This window comes from Nicrophorus vespilloides, unplaced genomic scaffold (genome assembly GCF_001412225.1).
Source record: "Nicrophorus vespilloides isolate i.1.1-1 unplaced genomic scaffold, Nicve_v1.0, whole genome shotgun sequence".
NCBI lineage: Eukaryota > Metazoa > Arthropoda > Insecta > Coleoptera > Silphidae > Nicrophorus > Nicrophorus vespilloides.
In genome coordinates, this window is record NW_017096671.1 from 1 (window position 1) to 19209 (window position 19209).

General features: G+C 36.2%; 2 protein-coding genes and 1 long non-coding RNA gene across 3 annotated transcripts in view; 1 reads left to right on the top strand and 2 right to left on the bottom strand.

Annotated features, from left to right (window-relative positions):
• Nucleotides 1–2652: 2652 nt before the first annotated feature.
• Nucleotides 2653–5453, bottom strand: LOC108557838 (pre-rRNA processing protein FTSJ3). Its single transcript, XM_017914525.1, has 3 exons — nt 5075–5453; nt 4410–5014; nt 2653–4353 (listed from the first exon to the last, which is right to left on the bottom strand). The coding sequence occupies exons 1-3, from the start codon at nt 5292–5294 to the stop codon at nt 2701–2703; spliced, it is 2478 nt and encodes an 825-aa protein (XP_017770014.1). The 5' UTR covers nt 5295–5453; the 3' UTR covers nt 2653–2700.
• A 2810-nt stretch (nt 5454–8263) lies between these two features.
• The window catches only part of LOC108557840, a 20634-nt gene continuing 9688 nt past the window's right edge, over nt 8264–19209 (top strand). The window contains exons 1-2 of the mRNA XM_017914526.1: nt 8264–8698; nt 12812–12869. Of these exons, the coding sequence (XP_017770015.1) occupies nt 8513–8698; nt 12812–12869 (244 nt within the window). The 5' untranslated portion in view covers nt 8264–8512. The remainder of the gene's footprint in view (nt 8699–12811; nt 12870–19209) is intronic.
• LOC108557842 overlaps nt 8660–19209 on the bottom strand; it is an 11688-nt gene continuing 1138 nt past the window's right edge. Inside the window, exons 4-5 of the long non-coding RNA XR_001890875.1 lie at nt 11429–11482; nt 8660–8727 (exon numbers count right to left, since the gene is read on the bottom strand). This is a non-coding gene — a long non-coding RNA (uncharacterized LOC108557842). The remainder of the gene's footprint in view (nt 8728–11428; nt 11483–19209) is intronic.

A 19209-nucleotide genomic window follows, 5' to 3' on the forward strand; every position in this document is an offset into this window, starting at 1 on the left:
AGTATAGCTGGCGCTTTGGAAAGGTGAGACTATTCAGCTTTCATAGAGTGGTCGATGATGTAATTATCTTAAGGGGTTGTCGAGAAATTACGAAAAACGAAAAAAACGAAAAAAACGTCGTTTCTCTGTTACGTAACGAACATTACGTAACTTTTGTTACATAAAAAGTTGCGCAACGCTTGCGTGCATCTGATTATGCAATAAAATCATAAAAAAGTTTATTACTTTTCGAGTTATTATCGAAAAACTGAATAACATCCATTATTTTAGTATGGTTATATGAATAGTTACGGTTATGATCTGTAGCTCTGCAGAAAATAAAAATCTTGAACATCGTATATAATATAACTGAAATAATGTAGTCTCAAATTAAAGTTCTTATCCTACCGGTTTACTTCCCGAGGGCAGCAGGGATTACTCACTCACTCACTGTCTTTATCTTTTGCATCGAGCGCGTCTAGACTTGGGAGGGTTTAAGGTCGACTTTATTTATTGGTGTTCTCAAAGAATTCCATTGTCCGATGTACGTTACGAGGATTTCAAATATTAGATTCATTCAATGTAGTCGGAAAAGTTAAGAAAATTCAATTAGAATGGTAATGAAAGCACTTGCAGATTGGGCATCAAAGGGATGGGGGCAAAAGCACTAAAAGCTGCTGAACGCTACCTTTGATCCTTAATTATTAGTCGCCAGCATTAGCACAGTAGTGCAGGTTACTCAGGGGATCAATCAAATAATCCCGATGATTTAATTCCACCGTAATACTTGACACACAATAAAGCAATTTGTACAATACTTTATAGTTCATTTGAAAAGAATATAAAATATCTATACAGATTCATTATTTCTTAGCGTTCGCGAATTTCCTCGAGCCGCATTAATTAAATGCGAAATTCTGAAAACCGAAATTTCCCGAATTACATTCTATAAATAAATAATTTGTTACATAGAAACGTTCGCTGAATCGAAATAAAAAAAAAAATAATATAATGTTATTAAACGTGATTAATAAATGGTTCGGAGAAAAAGCTTGGACGTCGATGATTAAGCGAATTTGCATGCAAACGTAACACACATCTGTGCGTTTGACTTTTTGTCTTACGTTACGGTTATGAAATATTTGTTTCGAAAATTTATTGAATTTAATGAAACAACAAATGGGAATTGCAATTTGGATAATTCCCAAAAACTAATCCGATAAAAAGATAAAAAAGAAAAGATAAAAAGAGATAATTTGACTTTACGCAAGGTCAAGGTTCTTGCCTAAAATTGTTCATTTCTTGTTTCGTTGAAATTCCATCATGCACGCTCGGATTCCCTCGGAGGTAAAGGACCTTCGAGTGTCGTTGGCCCTAGAAAGTCGATGGCGAAACGAAAGACAAGTTATTTTAAGTGCACATTTCACAGAAATATTTAGGATAAACAAAAAAAAACTGTATCATCGAAAGCGTAAAGATCAAGTAAGTTCAATGTCCTCATCGGTTTATTGTGAACTCAAGAGTTCTATATGTATACACTTATAAGATCTGTGCGGAACGGAAAGAGGTGAAGAAGTAGGTTGTTTGGTCGATATCACGATGTTCGCGTCCATTGTGCGCTGTGTCAAGGTCGCTCTTTGTCGTGGATTGAAATAATAAAATGAAAAATTACAATTTTTGTCGTAACGTATCCGTAACAGAATTGTTTTAATTGCTAAATTATTATAATACGTTACGGACTCGAACAAAACACTAATAGAAACGATTAACATGTTTCTATTGGTGCTCGTAAAGCAATGTTACCATGACAATATGATAAGTAGCAAATGACGCAAGTTGCGGTGAGCATTACAGACAGAAAGAGAATCAGCATCTTCCTGTTCGCTAATATCAGTTGGAATTGTTAACGGGAATTACAATAATTGAATTAATACGCAATAGAATGTTAAAAAAAACAAAATCAATTTGCATATTGGTATAATTCGCTTAAAAATTTCGGTTGCGGCGACGGAGAACGGATAATTGCATCAACGCTACACATCTCGCCAAATGGGATCACTCTTAATAGAAATGCAAATGGATTAACGGTCTCTGCTGTCGGGATTTGAGCATATCGTTCGTTTCGAGACGTGTGACATTACGTAATGACGTCTCGTTCGCTTTTACGTAACGTAACGCTTTTATTTCAGTCGTTTCCATGGTTATTTTTTTTAAATGACATTTGAGATATGTCATTTTTGACGGATATGGATCTGGGGGGACGTTTGTGAATGTAAGCGCGTATTTATTAGTCGCGTATTTATAGAAACGAATTCCGGACTGCAGATTACATAAGTTGCTGCTGCCGTCGCCGCCGTTTGGCCACTTATCAACTCAATTATTTATCATCGGTTTGGCCGTGAATTTCGCGTGCGCCACACAAAACGTTGCAAGGGCGAGCGGAAGGAGTGAGGAGTGGAGGCGGAGGAGAGGATAATGTATAGATGCGGCCCGAGAGTCCTTCGAATCCGGCGACCTTGAACCTGATCCAGGAGGCGCGCGCCGCCGCCGCCGCCTCCTCTGATTCTTTAAATATAAATTACGGCCTTCGGGGGGGGCAATGTCAAAATATTACGTTCTAGAGATTCACTCACTATCATCGCACTAAGGATTATTATTTATATAGAAGTAAAACGTGTTTTTATTATATAAATATACATATATATTATGCGTGGGCGCTGTCTATTTCTTTTTATTCTTACTTTGAGCTGCCTTCGGTTTCGGCCCTTTAGTCTTCTTCTTGCTACGCTTGCTCCTTATCCTATCGTTTCTGCTGTCCTTCCTCATGCGCGGATCTACCACCTTGTACGGACCCTTTATTCCAGCGGGTCTCGCCACCCTTTTGCCGGCGCTGTGCTTCTTCGCCACGACGTACGTGACCTCCTCCTTCGTGGTTCTGTGAGCCTTCTTGTACAGCTGCTTAATCTGCTTGGCCTTCTCCCTGTCGTCCACGTCGTTGTTATCGATCAGAGCCTCGACCTTCTTCTTCGCCTTCTCCAGCTTCTTCAGAGTCCTCCTCTTCTTCCTGGCCTTGGCCTCGATCACCTTCTTGATCGGCCTAACGTTGATCTCTTCCAGACGCTTCTTGTAATCGTCCACCAATTCCTTCGGAACGTTAGCCTCCTTCTTCATGTGCTTGTTCTCATCGTCCACGAACCAATCCGGCAGATTCTTATCGTTGAACGTGTACCTGTTCCACGCCGCATCGATCATATCGCGCTTCGCCTTCTTACTGTTCACCAGAACAGTACCCAAAGCCAATTCCTCGACAGTCAACTTCCTCTTACCCTTGATCGGCGTACTTTTCACCACCTCAAACCCATCCTTCTCCTCCTCCTGTTTCTTAGCGGAATGCTTCTTCTTGATCTGATCGAAATCATAATCACTCTCATCCGAATCGCTACTGTCTTCATCCGTACTGTAATCGCTATCAGACTCGTCCTTGCTCACCTCCTTCTTAACAATCTCCTTAGCTTTGACCTCCTCCCTCACCTTCATACCCTTGCTCTTGTACAGCTCCGCCAACTTATCCAGATCAGCGTCCTCGTCCTTCTCGCTAATCAAATTCTTAAAAATGTCGCGTTCGAAGAACATCTCCGCTTTGGAAATCCTCTTTTGCTCCTTATTCCTGTTATCCAAATCCGTGATCAGCGGATTCTTCTCTTGCTTCTTCTTTTTCTTCGGCGATTCGTCGTCTTTCTCATCATCGTCGTCGTCGCTGAAACCCAAGCCTTCTTTGATAACCTCATCATCATCTTCATTTCCACTCTCCATTTCTAACTCGGAATCGGAATCTTTATAATACAGTCCAGAACTGTCTAAGTGGCTTTCGCCCTTCTGATATCTCTCGTATTTCGCTTGAGCAACATAATCAATTTCCTCTTTGGCGACGATGTTCGGATCCTGATCGAGAAGTTTCTCCATGTCCTTGGAAGACTTGACCATCTTCAAATTGAACATTTCGTCACCCTCCATCGTCGGACCTTCGTCGCCTTTAAGCACCATCTTCAAGTTCAACTTCTCGTTCAACTTTTTACGCTCCTTCAGCGCCTTCTTTTTCTTGCGCTTCATCTCCTTCTTCTCCTCATCTTGCAATTCGGAAATATGATTATCGATCTGAGTCTCCTCATCTTCCTCCTCCTCAGCAGACTCCTCGATTTCGTCCACTTCCTCCTCCTCCTTCTCAGGCTTCACGAACTCTGCATTCATTATCTTCCACCAAGCCAGAAGCTGCCTCAAATCCTTACGACCCAACACTTTGATGTCTTTGCAGCACTCCTTGATTTCGTTTGTTGTGCTCTTATGATTAGCTATCCTATCATCGTCGAAAACAATCTAGAGAAAAATTAATTAGTAAATGGAAAATAGGCAACCAAATAAGCAATACTCACTTGCGTAGCAACTTCCAAAGCCCCAATTCCATTAGGATGCTTAACAAATTCAGAAACCGGCAGTTTATTGGTCATGGTGTAGTTGTTATCTTCATATCCCTCAACTTTGCTTTTCTTTGTTTTCTCTGGATGCAAAATGTTCAGCTTATTTTTTGGCTCAATGTCCAACTCTTCGAAAACGTATTTAGGATCCATGAATTTGGGGTCCAATTTATCGGGGGCCATGTAATATTGGCAGACGACGAAAATTTCGGCGGATTCATTACGCGAAGCTTGCGGTTTCGTGGCGTGGACTTTCTTGAAAAGTTGCTTGAACACCCACATCAACGGCTGGTAATCTTTCGATCGGAACACCTTCGTTACGAACCAACCGCCCTTCTTCAAGAACTGCGTCGCCAGTTTCAACGCGCTCAATGTCAAACACGCCTGCTGGTAGGCATCAAAGAGCCAATTTTTACCCACGTTCGGGGCACCATCGTTGAGCACAACATCAGCCTTCCATGTTTGCAGTTCCTTCGTCAGAGCAACCCTGCATTTCTCCGTTGTGATATCCTCCACTAAACCGATGCAACCCTGGATGGGTTTGATAGGGAACAGATCGATACCTGAAACGCAATCACATTCAAGCATCTACACAGAAAATCAAACAACAAAATAAAACTTACCAACAACGATGCTCGAAACGGGCATGTTCTGTCTGGCCACTTGCATCCATCCTCCCGGAGCTGCACACAGATCTATGCATACTCTGGACTTTTGCAGGAATTCGAATTTTCGATTCAACTGAATCAACTTGAACGCGGCACGAGAACGAAACCCGGTTTCCTTGGCCAACTGATAGTACTTATCCTTACGCTGCTTTCCAATTTTCGATTTCTTCGGCATCTTGATTGATTATTATTTTTTTTTTGGTGCAAAATCAACAGAAAGAAAAACACACGTGTGCACCAACTAGTTACATGCCCACGACCACGACTGAATTGTGAGGTTAACTTGATAAATTTTTCTTCACATTGTTTTGCCGATAAAGAAGAGACCGCACTTATCGACAATTAGCAATCAAATATACACGCATGTCACACGGATTGCCTACATAATTAAAACATTATTTTTGTTCTCATTTCATTATTATTTAATACAATTTACATTTCCCTTTCTATAACAATGAAAATTGTATTTCAATTGAAATAATCACATAATCAATGATTTCCAATTACTATATTTTTTTCTCTCCCAGCTCTGCCATCTAGCAACTGCGTTAGGAACATAATATAGAGCTTATACGGTAGCATATATCACAAGTTCATTTTAAACTTTCCATAGAAAAATGTTAATAATCAAAGTTAGCATACGAAATATTATAATTGAATGTTATAAACACTTATTCGGAAAACAAAAGTATTAAGTAAACAATTTTTTAAGGAAACAAATAACCATAGTAACGTAACTAAGTTACCGTTGAATTATGTTTGTAACCAAGCGATGTTTGTTTCAATTAATTTGATTTGTAATAATATTGAAATATCAATTTTAATAAATGCATACGAAATGCGAATACGGAATGAATGCGCGACAACAACGAGATTAATACAAATCTTCGTAACAGCACGCAAAAATTGAATTTAATTGAAATCGAAATTACATAATTTAATTAAAATAAACTTGTTTAGCGCCCTTTCCGAATTGTTTCAATTAATTTGCACTTCGTCAATATTTGCCAGAGGAATTTAATTAAAAAAAAAACAGAGAAGAGAAGAAAGTGGAAAAAGGGTGAACTAAAATATAACGAAATTCGTTGGGAGTGAGGAGGGTCAAATAATATTAAGAATTCAGTAGGCCTCGAAATAAGAAGAAGACGAGGAAAAAAAAAAGAGAGAAGTACTAACAGTAAAACACTTTTAATGTTTGCACGTTTCAACGTTACTTGTATATAGTTTCTCTCTCTCTCTCTCTCTCTACTTCGTTTAGTGAAAGTTCTTCTCTCTCTCTTTCCTTTTTTCTCCCTAAAGGACATAAACATTTTCTAGCGTACAATTTGAGTCTCTTTTTGGGCACGCGAAAAGGAGGCTCTAAACTAGTGGAAAGGAAAAGGAAAGGGACGAAACAGGGATGAAAAAAAAAATTGTGGACCGCCGCCTTTGGGAAATCGTAAAACTTAAAAAAAACTGGGGGAGTTGGCTTAGACGTAAATTTGCCACCACGAATTATATAGTTGGCGCGCGTCTCCCCGAATTTATTTAAATGAAAGAAAGAAAGAAAATGTTCGAGTGTTGGAGCGCACACAAAAAAAAAGTCCTAATTCAGAATGAGATGACCCCCTCCCCCCAAATGCGGCTAATAAGGACCGGAGTGAGCGAGAATCGGATGTGTCATTAAAATTTAATGATGTACTTTCTGCGCGGGGCACTTACGCCGTTCGTTGCGTATAAAAAAAAAGAAGATATCTTCGTTTATTTCGCGACGAAATCGTGTTCAGTTTCGCGTGGAGAAATAAATGAGGGAAAACAAAATTGATTTTCCTTGTTTCTTTTGCGATTATTATTTCAAATTAATTTGAGTAACAATTAGTAAAGTTTCTAGAGAATGACAAGTGCTTGTTGTAATTATCAGTACCTCGCATAGTGCGGTTTCGATCAGTGTATTTGAAATTTTCAATATAAACTCAATTTTGACATAATCACTTTTCGTGATGTTTATTTTAAGGTTAGGTTAGCTTAGGTTAAAATTTCAAATAGTAAATTTCTTGACTATGTAGCAAACATAAATCATACATTATACACACTTGATGCTAACTAAAAATTCAATATAATAAAAATCTTTCTAATAAAACGTAAAAATTGTTGTGGGAAATAAACTGAAAGTTTTAAATCGAATTGCGTTGATCAAAGGCGGCTGGGGTGTCCTTGCAGCAGGACTATTCGTAAACAGTTGAGAATTTAAAAGAGGACTTAAAGTGTACTCGTGACGACAATTATTTACGTTATAAAAGGTGGAAGAGTTTCCAAAAAAAAAAAATCGTTGATCTTTTTACAATTCACGTATTGTTCAATTGAAGACCAAATTTAATTGAATTAATGATTCGTCCTACAAAATTAACGTAACGTAACGTAATTATTTTGTCTTTGTAAGACATTGGTCATAGGCCTTTTGATCCAAATTGGGGACAATAAAAATGTGTAATTGTTAACTTGACGAAAAATGTTCAAATATATGTATAATTCAAGAAAACTTAATTTCTTCTAAATTCTATGAAACTTAAGAAAAGTTAAATGTAAATTGTCAAAGTAAAAAGTTATAAAAATATTGAAATAATTTTTAACTTTTTCTCTAAAATATATAAAGTTTAATCTAGAAATAATCTAAAATTTTCTTGTCATAATCGCACGAACAATCCCATAAAGGAATAAACACATATTTGTTTTATCGCCAAGTCAATTCTTAAACATTTTAAACATAATACTCCTTCATACGAGTTTTTACAGCTTTACGAGTTTCTCAACGCGGAGCGGTCAAGTGTGTACGTCGTAAATGTTTCCCCATTTATCCACATTATTTTCATCCCGTTTCTATTTTTCAGTGGGTTTCGAAATGCGAAAGAGCGCTTTTCAATTATGAACGAATCGATCAACAACGAAAATGGCAACGAGAAAAGTTTTCAAGCGTGTGTCGTCTCCTCTTAAACGATGTTTGCTGCAGTTTTTGTGAAAAAATACAAAGAAAAATATATATTTTATATTACGTATAAATAATAATCATATATATATATAAATTTCTTGTATTGTGCCCTATGTGGAAGGGCAAAAAACCAAGGGTTTAGGCCCTCCTTCAAAACATATTTCCGAGCAGAGTTTACGTAGTATATATATATGTAGTAGCGTGGGCGGAGTCTGCCGGGTTTGCGGAGCGCAAACTTTCTACTTAGTTTGCGGACAACTCGCGCTCTGTGAACTGCATCATCGTCATCCGCTCTTATCAATTTTGTTGAGTGCAACAACAACAACAACAACAACAAAAACAACTTAACACCCTCTTCGTAACAAAAGAAAAACAATTTGTTTTTTCACTCACCGATTGCTCGATTCATAAAGGAAGTAAAGCAGAAAATGGCTTCTTTTGGTAACTTGATGGTACCCGTCTTCGTGTTGACTTTGGTCTTCGGAGCCGCGATGGCTTTGCAATGCATGAAGTGCGGCCAATACAACGACGGCGTCGGCTCCATAACGCCGTGCATCAATTACACCCATATGCAATTGATTAATTGTCCATCGTCGGAGCACGTCTACTGCATCGTAAGTTAACAATTTTTCAACAAAAGAATCTGAAAAAATATATCCAAAATTAATATGATTTAAATACAGGAAGAAATGTTACGTTTTCAAAACTTTCAAATTAGTTTGAAATTCGATTCAAATATACAAAATTTGTGTTTCAAGTAATGAATTTCATTGAAAGAAAAGTTAGTAATTTGTCACAGTAAATGTCATTTTTTTGCAAGTTCTATTCATATATGTGTGTGTTTTATATAAAGAAAAACATATGTAAGGAAGTGTCGATAAAATTGGGTAAGAAAATTCTTTTTATTTTGAGGGCGAGCAAAAATGTTATAAAATACGGAAAGAGAGAGAGAGAGAGATAAATGGGAAACGTCATGGGAAAGACGAGCACAAAAGAAAGTTTTTCCGGATGCGGCTCGGACGGAATGGAGAAAAGTTTTTCCTCCTCCACTTTCCGGACATTTCCCCCAAAAACGGCGCCCAGAGTTCCCGTTCATTAGCATCCTCTTTTTTTCACTATTCTATTCTATTACGAAACACAAATCAGATCAAATAAATAGTTTATGTTGATGTTGATGTAACATAAAACGCATTAATCTAAATACACAATTCAAGGAAATTGTTGTTTTTCTCTAGATTTCTATATAAAAGTCACTAAATATACAATAAAAATGACATTATCTGTCAATTCGTGTAACTTAGATAACCAAAGTTGCATTAATTTATCATTATATAAGTAAATTTATAATTTACAATTATTGCGTGTCAAAATATTGGTAAACTTGTAAATTATAAATTGAAATACGTCATCTTATCATCAATGTTCAAGTAAATTTACGTTTTGTTACATGATTGAGTATTAAAAAAAAAATTAAACTGACATTAATGACGTAAGTAGAAATGTCATTAGAAATGGAAAGAAACAATGCATTTGCACAGCGGTCGTCATGGAGATTTGTTGTCAAGGAATTTCATTAGACCGAATGAACGTTTGTTAATAATAAATAAATGGGGAAGGGAAGAATGTTGGAGGGCAATTTCTGCACACAAACAATTGATCGGTTAATAATGCACGTGCAGCGCCTTCGGGCTATGCCCAAATTAATTATGGAAAATCTCTTTGACTTCCCATCAAACCCAACATAATGACATGCATGACGTAACCGTAACCGTTGCCGTTGCCGTGCATATCAGATCATCCGAAATTGAACCAATCACAAATTGCATTGTACGTAATTATATGAACTATAGTGTATGAATTTTATCGCTTAGTACAATTTCTATCATATAAATGAAATTTTAAACACGTAATTAAGAAATAATACGCGTGTTTTGGGATCATTTAACAAGTATTTATCGATGCAAAAAGACCAAGTCTGCACGTCTATATTTATATGCACGAGTCGAGTGCGAGGGGATGAAATGTGGAGCGAGCGACGGAGACAACCCAGGTGAATACGATATAATTTAATTTATTACGCCTGGTCGACGTTTACGTATTTCCGCGTTACGGCTACGGTTTATTCCCCCACTTGATGCGACTTGCAACACGACACTATCTATTACATCTAACCCCCACCTATAGAGTGGACCATTTTTTTTACGTAATATACACACATAGAGAGCTTAGAAACGAGTATAGTATATAGTCTCACCTACACGGTATTTTCTCTTATTTACGTAACCATCGCTCATGCACTAAAAGCTTTCGACTATATTTCACCTCGCATTTTCTGCAGGCAATAAACGCATTCTTTATACACTCTTTATGGATATAAACTGTGTCTTTGGCGAGGGAGAAGAAAAGAGGAATATTATATTACCATGCCTAAAGTGATGTAATATGAAAAATCCGTAACGTTGCAAATATTAATATCTTCCATCACAACTACACTACACATATTTAATAAGAAACGTGATTAAAAATCGTTTGAAATTCTTAATTTAATAATAAGTATGTAGTGTAGATTATATACAATTTATATGCAGGTAGTTTTAGCTTAATGAATTTCTATTTTATGCATTCCACGTTTCGACAAGATATACTTTTTCCCCGAGACATTTTAACAAAATGAGTTCTCTCACTCTCATGCACGAAATATGAATTAATTTTTTCGAAACTTAACTTAAAGTACAGTTTTATGCTTACGAAAATCTAAGTTAAATATCATTTTACACATGAAATAATCCTGTACAAACAGTGATTGCGTGAAATCACTGTTTTCTTTAAATTAAAACGACGAAATATTAGCATTTCCGAATGTGGATGGGTGTTGTGGCGTTTCAGCTCTCGCTGTAACTTCTGCGGTTTTAATTTAAATGTTAATACGACCGACATGTGGGTCACTACTATTGGCCCGGAAAATCTGTATTGTCAGACGGCCAGAAAACTCGCTATGCAAATGAGGAGAAAAAATTAATTCTAAATTGATTATTTTTCTCTCCTTTCATACTGAATGACGTAAAATTTTGTATAATTATTAATAAGCATTAGTTACGATTGCAGTTTTGAAATTTGATATGTTTAAGTTAACGAAATTTAACGATTCCGATTCGCAATTAAACGTCGCACCCTTGTAATTTTTGCGCTCGAGAATGGATCGAGAGAGCCGCGAATTTGAATAATCAAATAGAAGGAGAGTGGAACCGCATCCCCGGATCCCATAATTTATGCACCAACTGTTTGCATTTCTGGACCGAATGTGAAAAAACCATTTGAATGTTGAATAATTTGTTTTTAATTACCGTTGTTTCGCTCGTTGTTGGCAGCGACGGTCTTGTCGCTAAATCGCGGGAGACCTGTAAAAAAAAAAAACAACAACAGTCATGAGAAATGAAATAAAAAAAAAGAAGATAAATTAGGGCGGTTAATTCAAATTTTACATAAGGGAATTCCACTAATAAAAAGCCACTTTTACAGATTATGAGCAAGGGGCGGTAATTAAACAGCGTTATTATCGCGACAAATAAGGATGCTAAATGTAAGTAAGCAAGTTTTGATGGGAAATTCGTCGGTTATTCAGATTTAATTACGGATTTCCTTCTCTTTCTATCTTGTCCGATACGAGCGCAGCACACAATAGGCGTCCGAGCTTTGCCGCGCGGCGAGAGATTCCATTAAGCGCTGAGGAGGAAGTAATTTCGTTTGGATCTAAGGGGAAGAGAAGAAAAGGCGATCTCTCCTTACCCGGTGCCCACTTAATCTATTTTTTTTTTCCTTCATCTTCACATGCCAACGCCATCTGGCGCACTTCATGACCACCGTTTTTGAACGAAACCGATGGATAATCACGGAAACAAATGACGCCGAAACAATAAACGACTTTTTAATTTCCATCCATTTTTCACAACGATCTCAAAAGTTAAATTCAATATTTCAAATATATTGACATTTTAAATGTCAGTTTGATAATTAGTATTTTATATTTTGTGACAGCTGTCACCGTGTGTCAAATATACATGGAGAACTGTTAGCAATTAGGTTGCAGCATAACAAAAAGGTTGAGAAACATCAGTCTACACACTCATTTTTCTAAATCTAAAGGTCTCAACCTATGTGTTGCGTTAATTTTTTAATGTGAGTCACAAAATTACAGCTGTCTTCGCGCATCTACTAATCTAATGTTGCCTATCTACAAAATTATATTATTACCCGGCGCATCCACTATTCATAATTTAGAGATAAACGTCACGATAGGAAAGAAACATAAGAAACTAACTGACTTACATAATTTATGTTGGTAATCATTGTGTCATGTTTTTTTTGTTTCCTATTTTATTTTATGCAATTCGAAAACTCAGCGCAAAATCCGCTCATTTCCCGGCAGGCACTTTTTCTCCACAAACGCGATTTACGGCGACCGCCGTTTTTTTGCTGGCGCAACACAAAAGGAAACGATATTAATAAAATTCCGAAATATTATTATTTATTTCGACGTTGTTCCTTTGTTTATTACCACCCTCAGCAATCAATTACCAATTGAGGTTAGATAATCTTAATGTCATTTAATTACGTCAAACAAACAAAGCCTCCTTGATACTAAATGCACTTAATATATAAACGTAAGCGAAAGTAGATTTGTTTGAGTTATTGTTAAAGATTTGTGTTAACTTTGTTTTTGTTTTCAGAAATACATCAGCGAGGGTTCGACTGTTCGGGACTGCGTCGGCAAATGCACGGAGAAACGTAAGTGCCGCAAATCTCAATTGAATTCCAGGCGAATCGAAATAAAATCGCGAAATAAAATGGTTTCGACAATGGAAACTCACTTTTAACAGAAGAGAACGCGGAGGATCCGCAACAAAACGCGCGCGGTTGTAAAATAACGGAATTAAGGGGAAAAAGTTCCGCCCTATTTCCCTTCCGTTTGTCTCTCGGCAAGTACACTTCGCTTGCAAATTAAGAGTAAAAAGTAAATAGCGAACATTAAACACAACTTTTTTCTCCTTATTAATAAGTTCTTTTTGTTGAAAAAATAATCTTCAAAGTTAAATGAAAAATTGGTAATTTTCTATGCATTTGTACGGACATTATTAATCAACTTGTTTCTTTACTTTCTTACGGTTTCTTTCGTAAGAACAAGTTGGCAACCTTTTTGACATGCGTAACTTAACCTTAACCAAATTATTTTAAAGTATCCTTGACAACAGAATGACGTAACGTTCTTTGTTCCTTGAAAACGGTTGTACTTTTTACGTTTATAAATAAGACAATTATTACGTGCAAAAAGGGACTACAGATATAATTCAAAAGTGGAATTTTAATTAGAAACGAACGTACCTGGAATTCTATAGAATTGAATGAATGAAACCAATTAAAAAAATATATCAATCGAGTCGAGTTCAAACTTTCCCATTCAACGTCGTTAAAGAGTCGGAGAGTAGGCGTACGAATCTACGTAATTCATAATTTACGTTACGTAATTGTTTTGTTTTCTTTTTACGCGCACGTAAACAAACGTAATACAAAAAAAAAACAGAAAGAGCGCAAATTAAAATTTCATAATTTAATTTACTTCCAAATTGAAAACGTCCGTTTTACCTGAGTTTTTTTTTATATATATTTTTCTTCCCCTATGCGTGTCTTTCCCTTATACGTCGAGGGAGACATAAAGGGCTTCTCGATATAAAATAATAATTGAAGTTCTCTGAGAAGAACACACATATAAAAAAAGAAGAAGGAAGAAACAAAATTTAACAGGAAACACGAAACTGAAACAGGAAGTGCAATTTATGGATGGACTCTTCTGTATTGCTTTACACGAATCCATCTAGTGTCAAATTGTGGAGCTTTTCTGGGTGTCCTCAGGAGAGAGATAATAACGGACAGGTTTATTTTCTCAATTCCTTTCATTCATTTCTAAGTCCTTTTATTTCTGGGTTTGTTTGTTTGTTTTACGGCGTTTAATAATTACGAAATAATGCAAAGCCCGACGCGACTGAATTATATTTAATACGCGAAAATCCTTCCCTTTGTACCGTTCCACCATTGTTTTTTTTTGTTATTTTGGAGGTGAAGGGGGGACCAATTTTAATTGAAACTTTTGTTTCCGTAATTCGCATTTGCATCGCACAGCAATTTCCACCTGATTTAAATAAGATTTATAAATTGTCTAATGTAAAAGAAATAGTTGAATTAAGATGGGATTGAGATAGAAAGTAATTAATTAACTTAAAATATGGAGTGTCTGCTTCTGAGGAGGACGCAAATTACGTTCCCTTAATAAATTAGCGCTAGACAAATTTAATAGGTTTAGTTAGCAGTTGCTCAACGCGAATGGATAAGCTGCAGGCGTCAATGAGGAGAAAAATTATGAAAAGCTAAAGCCACCCAGAATTTCCCATCTATTTCCATCTTTCTCACACATTCGCTCACTCACTAACTCTTTCTTACTTTCGTTAGATCCGCGTCGACTTCTCGATATGAGACAGCCGCACAATTCGAAATCCCTTCCAGCTGGCATTGATAAATGGGTTAACCATGCTGCAGATAACAAACACACACATAGACCCACCCGAACGCCACATGCACTAATGTACCATCAGATCTTTAATCCAGTTAAACTAATCATGTCTTAATTACTAATCGCCATCTGCTATATCGATTTGATAGGTTAAGTTAAGTAATACATGTCAAATATGTTTGGTTACAATTACCTTGGCAACATAAACAATTTATCATTTGATTGTCAATATCTATTATTTTCTTTGACAACATATGACAGATACGTCAAATATTTTGACATTACGAAAGAAATTATAATTATTACTTAAATCACTTAAGTTATTAATAGCGTAATTGTACATTTAGTCGGTACAAATGTCGCAAGTAAACAAAACGTCTGTTGACTGCAGTAATTGCTTTCGAGTTAATTAAGATGCGGCATCTGCTCACTGATTCGGTGTGATATAAATATGTCGTGTGCACGTTTTCGGTTGTACCGCAGCGCGTTGAATGTTTCGGTATAATTAAGGGATGAAATCCTGCTGCAAGAATTGCAGAAAGAAGAAAAAAAGGATACATAATCATATCAGCTATGTTGTGGGATTAGCGAAAATTGTCGTGCAAGAGAGGAAAAAGGGAGAGCTTTTAATCCCTGAAAGGGTTTTAGGGAAGTTTTTTGTTGGACTCGTGTTGGTAATCTATTTTTTTTTTGCATTCATTAAAGTTAATTACTGCAGTTTTGGGAACTTCGACCTACTGCTGCTCCCGCTTTTGTTCGAAGTTGCTTTGGCGACGCCCATTAGAATCAGTTACCATGGGCAACCACAACAAAATAATTGAATTGTATCAAATGAACAAACGCATGTAACACGTAACGTAACTTAAAGTAACGTTAATTAATCTTAACCAACATAACAATTGTTAATGTATTTAATTTCTAGTGCGCAAAGTTTTAACTCAAATACAATAATTTGATAATATTAGTATTTAGAACTTTGCGAATAATTGTTTCTAACTTTAATAATAAAATAAACAAGTTTAATCGAAACCAAAGTCATCACAAGTTTCGAATTCAATTAGCTAAAACTTATCATGTCGTTTCCCTACATTGCGAACTTACTCGAAACTCCTTTGAATTAGGTATTTCTATTATAAAATCATTCATTGTCATGTTTCGCTTATCAAAATTTTTGATTCTAAATTAGTGTATTATAACAATTAGTTACAGATTTTACACAAAATATCACCAATTCAAGTTAGAACTTTTTTTTAATGACAAAATGAGGCACGTATTAACCGCAAGTTAATTACGTTATCCGCAAACTGTAATTAGTTGCATCTGCTGAATCGAATTTTACGCTTTGGGAATAGCAATCGGCACTGGAAAAACACGAAATTACAAATTTCAAATAGAAAAAAGACTCTCTTGTTACATCTGCTCTAAACACTGTAAATTATAAATATTCTAAATTATCATCAATTATCTCCAACTACAAACATTTTGTTGGATCAAATTGTGTTTACGTTATGGGCATTATTTGATCAGGATTTATAGCTTACGTTAGATTAATTGTGATTCATAGTTCGACCGATATTGCTGTTTTCAATTGCTTAATTATATAAATATGTTAAACAGTTATTATTATATGCGTATTCAATTAACGTATACGTTAATTAATGTTCATTAATTTCTGGTAATATATTAACAATTACGTTTTGTAAATTATGAAATATAATCATTTTCAATATAATTAGCAGGCTTTGCAGTTACCTTTTGTTATTTTGTTTTATAAAATTGTTTGGGCTTACATTAATGAACGTGCGAATGCTTTGTTTACTAATTAAGTAATTGATATACAAACTGAAAAGAGAATATCAAAATATATTAGCAACACAAATCTTCCCTTTTTGTTGTTTCGTAACGCCGAGATTGATTACATTTAAATGTAACACAAAAAAAAAGGATGATTAAATCTTTGTTCGCATACTTTTTTTTTCTTTGTTTAGTAATCAAGTAATTACCGACTCAAATATTTGGGTTAATTCAGAGCTTGGAAATCGGCAAACCCGGCGCATTCATCATTTAATTTTAGAGCGCGAGACACAAATGCAAGTTGACAGATCGAAATGGATTGCGCGCGATGTAATTTGTTTACGTGCGCAAAATTATGCGAAATTTTTATGTACCGAAAAAGCTCCTCTCACCGATTCTCGTACATCTTAATAAATGTCTATCGCAAATTGGAGCAACGCGCAGCATCGCTGTTAGCCACGATAACACTTAAAATTATTTAAAAAGGGGAAGCTCAGCGAATGCAAGAGCTCAAGTCGATTCAATAAAAATTGTTGGGAAAGGCTGCTCGGGTGAGAAATAAATATAAAACGAAATAAATCGTAGTCGGCCCTTTTCATTTTTGTTCTATATATATATATACATTTGCACCCTTTTCGTTACGTTACGGTACGAATATGGTGTTTTCTTTTTTTTTGACAATAAATCCGCGTCCGTTCCAATCCGTAACCCGGCAACGGATTGATCTTCGATTGTTTTATAACTAGGGAACGTGACGTAACTGGGTTACGAAGGCGATTATGTAATCGCTCTTTCCCAACCCAAAACACTTGCAGAAGACGTTCGTCATCTGCGAAAGCCCTCCCGCATCCAGCGCTAATTACGCGCACGCACCTTAACTGTAATTAGATTTTAATACGTTCCAAGAGCACTTTTTTTGCGCCGCAATCTCGCGATTATAATTTGAAGTAATTACGAGAAGAAAAAAAAACGTTAATTATATTTAATCGTAATTAAAACGAGCGAGAGAGTTGTTTGTTCTCTAATGAAGACAAGATTATATTTGTATGGAATTATTAATTCGTAAACATCGAAATTAATTTGCTGATGCGATTATGCGAAACGGTACGGTAAATTCCTTTTGCAATAATAATTTAAGTACTCTAAATATGTGCAACTGGCATTCGCAATAACGCAGCAGGAAAGCTGCACTGCAGGTATTGCATTCCGGGCTCTAAACCTCTCATATGTCACTACCCTGCAGGATCCTGCCGCTTTTAGTTATTTACTAAAATATTTACGTTTAAAAAATCAATATTTTGAGTATCATTCAACGTAGATTACAATAGATTATCTCTGAAACGTTTCTGAAAAGAAGAAAAAAAACGTGCGAATACGACTTTTGCCATTTCAATTCACGCGTTTCATCTGAATCTCGTTTCCTCCGAAGTGCGGATGATACGGCAAACGAACATCCGCAATTTCCTTATCTATATCTCTCTTTTTTTCGCCCCAAACGAAAATCGCGGCGATTCGACTTATCTCAAAGTTACCGGAAGTTGGGCTTACGACATTTTAGGCGCGGTAAACTTTTTAAATAAAACCTAAACTTTCCCCCCAACCCGACAACTTTACTAATAATAAAGTGTCAATTAATGTCACAATTAAAACGCAGCATTGATCCACACGTTCATGAATAATTCCATTATTCACGCTTGCAAACTAAATATACAATTCTATATTTGCATGGAACGTTACATTCAATTGCGCGAAATCAATTGCAATCGCTGAATTTGATATCCAATTGTAACAAACATCGTTAATAAAGAAACCAATATCACCGGAATACCAACTGAGAAACTGCGGTTTGCAGAAACCTTCAACGTGTCTTGTTGCAGAAATTAGTTCGCGCGAAATGAATTGCATTAATTAAAACTTGCGATGAGTCCGTGTTTCGACGAATGCACCGATTTGTTTTCCCACGAAATTACAAAAAAAAATAAATAGCAGAAGAAACAAAGAGCGGAAAACCGGAAACATTCCAAACAACAACAAAAAAAACTAATCCCGGGAGCTTATTATTTCCTCGACGGGAATTTATATTGCTCGCATTCCTTTCGCGTCCGGGTTTATAATAAATTAAGCGCATCTAATGTATCCAGCAGGAAATTAAACAAAAGGGAACGATGTAAATCGCGGCGATAAATATTGAAAATGAGAAAAACAGCAGATCTAGACGGTTTGTACCGATTGCATCAATTTAGGTGATTGCGATGATGATCGCGGAGGAGAGTACAAGAAAACGAGAGAAAAAAAAAAGTAAAGGGATTGAGAATCAAGGCAAGGCAAGTGGATGCTTTTAGAGTGTGGATGAAGCCCGTCTTTTGTATACTTGTTTCCATTCCCATTCGTTTAATCCTTCAGGAAATCTTCCGCTCTGAGTGGCAATATGTTGTGTGAGCCGGGGAAACAGTGAGCAGGAAGCCGGGCTTATCGAGATTGATAGATAAACATCGAACGGTTAGTGCGGTGGAGCAGAGCGCTCGTTTTAACGGGACACTTTTATCGTTACTCAAACCTTCCCCGGTGATATCTTAAGTTACTTTCTTTAAAAGAAACAAAAAGAAGACTAGTTTTCGATCGAATGCAACGAAAATAGCAATATTGTTACAAGCGAAATGAGTTTAGGTTTCTTTTCTCAACATAATTTACCGAGTAAATAAGTTTTTGGATGGGGGGATACGTACCAATTTCTTTTTGATCCTTGCTATGCAGGTGGTTGGGGGGGGG

What these genes read in the sequence shown, in the direction of transcription:
- LOC108557838 (XM_017914525.1), bottom strand. Translation starts at nt 5,294, where the DNA reads ATGCCGAAGAAATCGAAAATTGGAAAGCAGCGTAAGGATAAGTACTAT. An exon ending in CGTTTCGAGCATCGTTGTTG is followed by an intron (nt 5,015 to 5,074) that starts GTAAGTTTTATT and finishes ATTGCGTTTCAG; the next exon opens with GTATCGATCTGTTCCCTATC. An exon ending in CTTTGGAAGTTGCTACGCAA is followed by an intron (nt 4,354 to 4,409) that starts GTGAGTATTGCT and finishes ATTTTTCTCTAG; the next exon opens with ATTGTTTTCGACGATGATAG.